The sequence below is a fragment of the Nelumbo lutea genome, chromosome 1 (genome assembly GCF_056320005.1).
Source record: "Nelumbo lutea isolate HS-2025 chromosome 1, American lotus-T2T, whole genome shotgun sequence".
Taxonomy (NCBI): Eukaryota; Viridiplantae; Streptophyta; class Magnoliopsida; order Proteales; family Nelumbonaceae; genus Nelumbo; species Nelumbo lutea.
This window is the reverse complement of record NC_142684.1, coordinates 149,942,751-149,952,518: the sequence shown is the minus strand read 5'-3', so window position 1 is coordinate 149,952,518 and position 9,768 is coordinate 149,942,751. Positions and strand designations below refer to the sequence as shown.

Genomic DNA, 9,768 nt, shown 5'->3' with positions numbered 1-9,768 from the left:
GTCGTAGAAGTCGCTTATCATGGCTCTCTAGTAGGTGGCTCCAATGTTCTTTAGGATGAAGGGTATCATCTTGTAGTAAAAGTTGCTTATCAGCGTTCTAAACGCTATGTGGGATGCACCTACGAGATCCATGTAGATCTAGTTGTAACTGCTATAGGCATCTTGGAATGAAAACAATTGACTCCCAATTGTGGCATTAATGAGAATTTCCATGTTGGGCAACGGGAATTCATCCTTTGGGAAAGCCTTATTGAGGTCTTTGAAGTCCATACAGTACCTAGGGAACTCGGGAGGTGAGGAGTTGTCATGTACTAGATATAGTAGTGCTAATGGAGTAGAGTTTAGGTGTGTGTACTAACCTTAGTTAGTCATTCTACTTTTTTACCAGGACAACATTAGCCAACCATTGTGGATGTGCGATGGATTTTATGAAGCCTACTTTTAGGAGTCATTCAACTTTCTCTTTGATTTTTAGGGCAACTTCTGATTTGAACACCCTGTGTGACTGCCTTACTGGTCTGGATTTGGGGTCGATGCAGAGTAAATGCTTGACCAGTGTCAGTTCTAGTCCTGGCATTTGGTTAAATGACCATGCGAGTACATCCTAAAATTCTATCAATCGTGGAGGAGGAGATGGTTTACTAAGTTTCTTAATAGAATTGCTAAATCTACAATTGGCGAACAAGTTTAGTACCTTTCAGAAGGTTGATCAGATTCGTCTTTTCCTTCTGATCTAATTTGGTAGATATGTATAATGGTTATTTATCTCCTTCTCTTGTGGCCATGTTGATTTCTTCTAACGATTCTTCTACTGTGCTATGTGAGTCTTGCATGTGCTTAGGAGGCACATGGATTTCATCATAATATTCTATTGTTTCTTCATGTTGCTCTTGTTGTGGGTGAGGTTTTAGTTATTTATTCATGATTGTTTGTTTTTGGTGAGAGTAGATATTGCATTATGTACCTCTTGTTTTGTTGTGTTCTATTTGTGATGTGAGCATTGTGACATTGTTGTATTGTGATTCAATTGGTATGATGTTTATGGAGTAGTTTTGAGTGCAAGAATGTGGTGGATTCATTGATAGGAAAAAGAGATATAACAACAATTATTGTACACAAATTGCTTTGTAAATCAGACATCCAGGATAGCTTTCTTTGTGACAAAAGGACCAACCTCTTCATATTCCTCAATAATTGTGTAATAGATTTTCCCATACTCATCGGTTTTCTTGATGCATACGGATCGCTTCTTCCGCTCTACTGTCATGTGAGGCCCACTCTGATGCTCCTGTAATTGCAGTGTTTCAACTTTAGTCACTTCCATTTCTCTGTTCACAGCGAGTTCGGTGTAATAAGTCATGTCTTGTAGGTGCACTGCGGACCTTTCAAATGGGACACTGGTGGTAGGGATCCTGACATTCTTCCTTTGTATTTTGCTTTTACGCACTGGTGGCAAGTAGAGGGGACTAGTGCCAGGCCATGTATTAGTGGCCAGCCGAGTATTGCATGATACAAAGTCTTTCCTAACACAACCTGGAATTCCTGTTCTGTAGAGAAAGGGCCGATGACTACTGGCAGCATCAGTAAGCCTTCTGTGACAGACGCGCTTCTGTTAAAATCAATGACTTCTATAGGTAGGCCCTTCATAGTGTCACGGGGTATGCTTATCAGTCACAATGTATGGACAGAGATCATGTTGACGGAGCTTCCCTGGTCAACCAACGACCATCCCATCTCGTAGCCCCTATCTTGGTTGTTATGTATAGGGGATGATTGTAGTGTGGGTCTATCGCAAGCATGTCCTCTGGTGTGAACTCCACTTTGAGTTTATCCATGTGATGTGGCTCAAGAGGCCTTTTGAATGCTTTTGAAAGTGCCCTAACAGTGAGTCTTTGAATTGTGTTGTTCACCCCTTGCTTGCTGAAGAACTGTTGTAGTTCTATGCTTTGTTCAAAAAGCTGGATCAACATATCCTTGTCTCCGTTAGTGGTTGCCCCGACCATGTTAATGCTGCCCTAGTGAGTGCGATGGGAGGGGATCGATTTCCATTTGAGTGGGTTTCTTGTTGATGTAGTTGTCTAACTTGACCTTTTGTACAAAAAATTGTCATAGGGTGAAACAGTCCATGAGATCCATGGTTTGGTGACTGATGAAAGTTGCACCAGCAGGGTCCGAGCCTGTCCTTTTCGGGTCAATTCTGGCCAAGAGATCCTCCTCGGCACGTTGCTCTATGTTGCGAAGGTCAGCCATGGTTAGCCTTCGCTCTAGGGTGAACCATTTGGATAAAAACTTCTTTTTGAGCTCCGCTCATGAATCTCAGGCCTTGCATGTATTCTCTGATCTCCATCTGGCTAACCGGTGCAACAATGATGGCTGCATGTTGTTGTTTGTGCTTGTTTGGCGGTAGAGCACTGGGTTCTCTGTACTATGATGGGCATAGATGGGTGGTCGGTTTTGAGTGAGTATATCTCAGCCGAAGCCACATGACGACTGGAAGGAGTGAATGCAGATGGTTCTATAGAGACAAAAGGAGGGTGTTGGGGAGTCGTCAACCTTTGCAATCGTAGCTGCAAGGTTCTTCGCATCTTTGCTTGCATTTGCTCCATTCGATCAGAGTGGGACTCAATGCTATAGACCTTATGAGATAGGATGGAGATGTTTGTCTGCTATGCCATCTCTTGATTGTCTTGGTCCTCAAGCTCTATGTTAGAATTGTTGGGGTTTATGTGTTGCTCCTTTGGGATAGGGGAAAGATCGATTCTTCGGGTGGCCATTCTTCGTGATCAAGGGCAAGAACCAGAGATTCTAACATAAGTGGTGTGGTAAAGCGGAGTGCAATGGTCTCCTTGAAGGATGAAAAAAGACTAGAGGTCTTTAGTAGTAGAGGTAGGCAAGGATCTTCTATATATTGTTAGAATTGTATGTTTGTTATGATCTATGCTCCTTTTATAAGGGAAGATCCCAAGGCCCTAAAGGGAAGGGGCCAAAAATGGTTTGACTCTTATTTGAAAAGGAGATTTTCAATTTGATGTCAGTTGTTAAGTAGACATTGTTGAGGGTTCACCACGCGTCATGCAAGATCTTCCTAGGATAGTTTCCTTTCATCCAAGGATTCTCATAGTGCACATGCACTACTTCCCTTCGTTTGTTTCTTGCATCGACATGGCGTGGGTGCATCAGAGCTAATATGACGTTTTCTGCTAGTCCACTAGGTGTCCGCAATGGCTTCAAGCTCATTGCAAGTGTATGACAAGTTTGTGATGGCCTCCGTGATGCATGGTTTAAAAAAAATAACCTGGAAACAGAACTGTTCTGGCCATTGCTTTACGGGTTGACGGTTTGATCGTCCAATTCGAACGGATGATCTGTTTTGACAATAAAAATAAAAATAAAAAATGAATGACTAAAACCATTAAACGGGTCAACAAGTCAACGATTTGATTGCCCAGATCAATGGATCGTTGACCGATTCAGCGGTTTTTTCCAAAGACCACATTTAGGGTAAAACGAAACTGATTGCCTAGATAGTTTCCAGACTGAATGATCCGACCGTCCGGATCAATGGCAGTTTGAAAACCATGCCGTGATGGATGCGGGTTTATCGCGTCACCGTTGTAGAGAAGCATATGTAATTACAATATGGATATACATAAGATTAGAATTTCATCAAATTCTTCCTTTGTTGCCTAAAGTACATGAAAAAAGAAAACAAAAAACAAACAAACAAACAAAACAAAACAAAAGAAGATTCAAATGGGGGATGCAATATTATACGGTGAGTGTGGTGGTTATTTGAGCTAATTCAATAATGTACGTTTGAGGTTGTGCAGGGCAGCTTTGGCAGCACGGTTTTGGGCAATTTCTTTCTTTAAGCTGTAGTTGGCACTCCCGACCAAAATGCCATCGACTAAAACATCGATGGTTGTATTTTGTTGCCACGCATCCACGAACCGTACCCGCATTCCTTTCTTTTGACATAGTTCCATGAGCTCCGTCATTGGATGCATACCTAATGTCTGTGGACTAATCATCGGCTCCAGCAAACCCTTGAACACCTGTTTTTAATCCAGATGAATTTGAGAGGGAGGCTCCAACAACGCATTTGAACAGATAGATACAAGAAAACCCAAATGAATTTGAGAGAGAAAGAGAAAGATAGAGATACCTTCCACACACTGTCCAGGGAGAAATTACTGTCAAGATAAACAGCCCCAATTGCAGACTCGACGATATCTGCAAGGAACTTGGGTGTGTCAATAAGGCCATTGGAGTGTACTGGGTATGCCAAAATTGCCTCATTGAACTCTCGGATCTGAACAAGTCCATCGAAAATCAAACAATAGTTAAGTTTGCAGCTTTCTATTGTATGAAACCACTAGATACCTACCAAAGTAAATAACAAAAAGGAAATTTGGAGCTTTATACTACATGAAACCAGCAAGATAATGACCAAGTAATAAAAAAAAAGAAGCTCATACATATGAACCAAATGGGTCTACAGTCTATGCAACCAATTGAATTGGGCTTTCTATCAAAAACAAAGAAAAAACTATTTGATTTTTGCCCACCTTACAAGTCACCTCCATGTGGAAGAGAAGATAATAGTTACGTCTGCATGCTGAGACGTTTCAAGTTTCAACTTCAATGCATACCAATTGATATTGATTTGATAAAGGAAAGAGGAAAGCAACATCAAATGTTTCTTTTTTTTTTTATGTGGTCGGTGAGAACCCACTGATCCAAGGATGGAACCGATGAAAGTTGCATTTAATTAAGACACAGATGTTGGACAATTCTTCAAATTCCAAGCTCAAACTTGGATTATATGATCATGGATTGGGTGTCCACCCAGAAGAAGAAGGATAAAAAAAAATCGCTACTTCAATTAAGGACGAGAACTACCTTCCTAGAATGAACGAAAATAAACTCAGCCAATTCGTTATTCGAGGGGGGATGGACTGATGGGCCTGATGGCATGGGCTTACGGCTGACGCTAATAAATTGACAAACCGGAGAGACGGCATTTTCAAGTTGCTTTATAGAACTGTCTGGACGGTTGAAGGTTGAACGTGAGGAGTGAGGACGAATGGACGATTAATTAAACTAGGCGGTGGTTCCGAAGATAGGCAGCCCAGGCAGAAGCCCACAGATTAAAGTCTCCAACTTGCCACGTTTCATATATTAATGGCCAAGGGCCCACCATCCAGTGGTCCCCTCTGAAAGATTTTAGCTTTTGAGACGAGGGATACTTTTATCGATCGAATCGTAACTAAAACAAACACCCCCCTCTCGACTGAAACATCACGAGTTCACTTATCACGACCCAGAGAAAGAAAACCCAGAAATCTTGATTACTTTTTCTGAACTGATCGGATTGAAGAAAAAAACATAAGAAAGCAGGGTGGTAGTTAGCTGATTATATAAGGTTTGAAAAGAAAACTAAAGACACAAATCGAGAGGACGAAAGAGTTACAGGTGGTAGGATTTTTACTTGTTCCTCGAGAGAAGGCGATTTGTGGCGTATATAGCGATGAAATCCGTGCTTGATCGCCACCCGTGCAAGCTTTTCGTTGTCGACGTTCGCCGCTCGTAGCTTTGTTAACGGCCCCGGCGATAGGTCGGGATACAACAGAAACAGCTCTTTCGCCATTAGCAAGTTGAGCACGGAGTCTCCCACATACTCCAGCCGCTCGTAGGATACACACGGCTTCTCTGGATAGTGGTACGAAGGGTGGATGAATGCTTCTTCTAATAGGCTCCTGTTATTAAACTTGTAACGCAAAATATCTTCCACACCATCGAGGCTCGGTAGCAGAGACTCCGACTCAGTTCCTTCCTTTTCTTCCATTCTTCCCAAACAAATTTCTTCTAACAGGGAACAGAGGGAAGTAGACGACTCTTTTCCTTCTCCTTCTTCCTCTTTTAATCTCATCCTTCTCACTCGAATCAAGCTTTTACCAATGGATAGAGATTAGAGAAGAAACAATTAATAACTATCCTTTTCTTTCTCAACAACTCCTAAACAGTACTCAGACGCTTCCAAGAAAGAGAATATAGAGCGAGGGAGATGGAAACACGGAAACACTGGTCCGAGTGGTCGCTCCTTATGAACTCTGAACTCCGAAGTTTAAATGGCGTTTTATAAGGTTGGTTCAATTTGTCTCCACTCCCATCTACAATATGTCTTAAATTATTCATATTTATAAAAATAAAAAAGAAAATAACCATCCAAATAATTTGTGGATCATCAAACTATAGTGCTTTCACCGCTGTGTCACATGGATCATTGAACTACTATGGCCCACTTAATTACCAACAGTGGCTCCGTGGCTGAATATCTTTGGATGGACACGTGTACTACGTTTGAGATTAGGGAACATAATCTTCGGTGTCTATAGTAAACATAACTTAATTTATTTTATGATATAACAGATATAGGAGTCTGACAACTTGACAAGCGGAAACTTGGAGAATAAGTCAGTTCCGCGTTTGGTTGTATGAAGTTGACTTATTGGTTTAATTGCTTTTAATCTCTTTTTTGTGCAGATTGAGAAATATAATTATGGGTCCTTAAAAGTATAATACCTTGTAGTATGTGAGTTAGTTAATTCAAGGATTTAAGCTTCCATAAATGTGATTAGGGGCTACGAGGTGGCAATTCTACTTGCAATATACCACTGAAAGGGGCAAGAGAGAGCTGTTAAGAAAGAAGTTCTTGATTTGTTTTTTTATGAATTTAGAAATTAATAATTTCTACGTGATATTCCCTTGTCATTTAATAAGATTAATGTAATAATACGTATTTATATAAAGTGTGTTTTGTTGATATTCCATTTTAGAGATTTACTGAATTTCATATTTTCTGGACTCTATTTATTAATACCTTTGAAATAAAATTCAAAAAATTGTAATATATTAATGCATATCGTGATACGATCATTTTTTAAATAAGATTATGTTTGATTTGTAGAAAAAGGTAGGGAAAGGAAGAGAAAGATATCAAAACCAAAATTATATGGAGGTTTGTAAAGAAAGAGAAAAACTTTCTTATCTTTCCTTTATTTTTCCTACTTTTTCTTTACTTTTTCCTTCAAACCAAACATTGCCTAATAATAGTCGCTCCTAACGTGTCCAACTCTAAATTGCATATTCAAATTATTAAAAAAATAGTATCATATGGCCCTTTTGAAATTGTGTTTCGTACGTCTAATACTTTGAATGTGAGTGTGTGAGGTAGGTTTATGTTTCGTACGTCTAATACTTTGAACTGTGAGTTTGAGGTAGGTTCCTTAAACCCACAATATTAGGGATGTTTGGAATCATGGCTGTTTTTCAAAAAAATGGTGCTACATCAGATTCACATAAGTATTTCAACAAATACCCATATATTTCATTGTTTTGTTTAGGCGTTTATTAAAAAATCGGGCATGTCTAATAAATTGGGAACCGTTTCATGTACCGGTGAATCATTTCCCCCAATGTGGTGTTTACCTGTTAGTACATACATGAAAAACGGTTATGAAATTCACCTTACCAAACATGGTAGAAACACTCCCAAACAAAACTAAAACATTTTTTTTTGTGAAAAACGGGTCTTGGAAGCATGGGTGTTTTTTCTTTAAAATCGGTTCCAATAAATGCCCACGCTTCCGAACACCATCTTAATCTGGATCCCCGTGTCTGATTATTGAATATTTAATAATTTAAATTTCTCTCAATTTTCAACTATAGTGTATCTATATGAATTATATGAAATGTATGTATAATCCTTTCAAGTTTAAAGTATGCATATTATTTATATCTATACTATTTATAAAGTGCAAATAGGGTTTACTTTTCTAGAATTTTTATTGGACAAGATTTGCCTCTTCATATCAAGGTCTCTTTAAGGGTAATTTTGTATATTAATAAGGAAACCTTAATTGAGATGATTAAGGCCGTAATACTCATCATTGTAAAAGTCACATATATGAGTCACCTCATCCTGCCATTATAAAGTCTACACAATAAAATCTATAAGAGTATTGAAATTATGTTTGACTAAAATACCCTAATTTTAAATTTGGTTACTCTCTAATTGTAAAGATAAAAATATAAATTGAATGACTACTTTTTTTTCTCATTAAAATTCCTCTCATTAACTCTTTAATGTTTAAGGTATTAAGTCCTATTAACATTCATTAAATTCTAAACTAGAATACTATATTTTTGAATTTGGTCCATTTTGGGGGTGCAAGTCAGGCGGGTTGGGCCGAGTTTATGGTCAACCTAGGCCCGACCCTAAAATTTGAGATTAAGGCCTGAGTTTGAGGTTAAGTCTGATCTTCTCAACCAGAGCCTAGCCTGCAATGTAATTTGATGCACTCGAGTTGGACTTGGGCTCAAGCCTGGGTTAGGCTAATCAATGAATCCACTCTAAAATTACACACACACGCGCACACACACACACACACACATGTACTAGCAGAAGAGCACGTGCTTTGCACGTGTACATAACATTAAAAATATATTGATGTTGTATGCGTTCTAGGTTTGACCAGTTTATTATGTAAAAAAATTAAATAAAATTATTTTCTATATCAAAAGAAAATGTGAAAAAGATTCTCATCTTTAGAAAGTAGATGGATTATTAAACATTAAACCAATAATCAATCCCAATGCGAGGATTGTTAAAGTCCAAAACTTAGGTGAATTCTAATTTAAATTCAAAATTGAGGTCTTTAAATCCAATCAGATTTCAGAAAGTTAAAAAGTAATTAATATTTTAATTATTTGTATTTTAAAAAATTGAAGGGGTGTCAGATTAAATTTGAATCCAATCTGAACCGAATTCGAATCCATGGTATTCAAATCCAATTGGATTTTAGATGGATTTAGATGCATTGCTCGATTCAAACACACTTTTCAATTATATTGGATTCGAATGAGGTGTTTATGTAATTGAGTGAGATTTGGATTCGACTCCATTTGATCTGATTAAATTTATATGGTTATGTTTAAAATAATAAAAAATACATTTGTATATATTGTATTATATATGAATTTATATAGTAGATAGATATGTGAATATAAACATATAACAAATTCAATATATTACATTTGCATTATTTTATTACACATAAAAGTAGTTAACTTTTTTATTTTTTTGTATTTTAAAAATTAAAACAGAGTTAGATTAAATCCAAATCTGATCTGAGTCCATCAGGATTTGAATTTGAACCCGAAGTCTTCAAATTCAATCAGATTTTGAAAAATTAAAAAATAATTAAATTTTATATTTTTTGTGTTTTTAAAAATTAAAGTAGGGTTGGATTAAATCCAAATCTGATCTAAGTCTATTAGGATTAGAATTCGAATTTTAAGGTCTTCAAATCCAATTGGATTTTAGAAAGCTGAAAAATGAAAAGTAATTAACTAATTTTTTTAACTTTTTAATTTTATTGTATTTAAAAAAAAAATGAAGCAGAGTAATCTGTTAGGATTTGAATTCGAATTCAATAATTGGATTGAATTTGGTTTTTTTTTTTAATCTGATCCAAATCTAACTCATCTATAGCCTTACGAGATAAGAAATAACAAAGTGGAGTACTAACAAAGTCAAAAGGGGCACTTCAAGGAAATAAAAAGTCGACAATTGATGAAAAAAATTATTTTTCGTATGTATTTTAAACAATTAAAGCAGAGTCCAATTAAATTTGAATCCGATCCAATTACATTACGACTTGAATTCAAATCAGTCTTCAAATCCAATTACATGTCAGAAAGTTG

The 9,768-nt window shown here is 37.3% G+C and overlaps 1 protein-coding gene across 1 annotated transcript; it reads right to left on the bottom strand.

Moving 5' to 3' along the window:
* Positions 1–3,646: 3,646 nt before the first annotated feature.
* Positions 3,647–6,226, bottom strand: RTL1 (RNAse II-like 1). Its single transcript, XM_088952999.1, has 3 exons — positions 5,492–6,226; positions 4,166–4,312; positions 3,647–4,055 (listed from the first exon to the last, which is right to left on the bottom strand). Exons 1-3 carry the CDS (start codon positions 5,930–5,932, stop codon positions 3,798–3,800), a joined length of 846 nt encoding a protein of 281 aa, XP_088809125.1. The 5' UTR covers positions 5,933–6,226; the 3' UTR covers positions 3,647–3,797.
* Between the last annotated feature and the right edge of the window lie 3,542 nt (positions 6,227–9,768).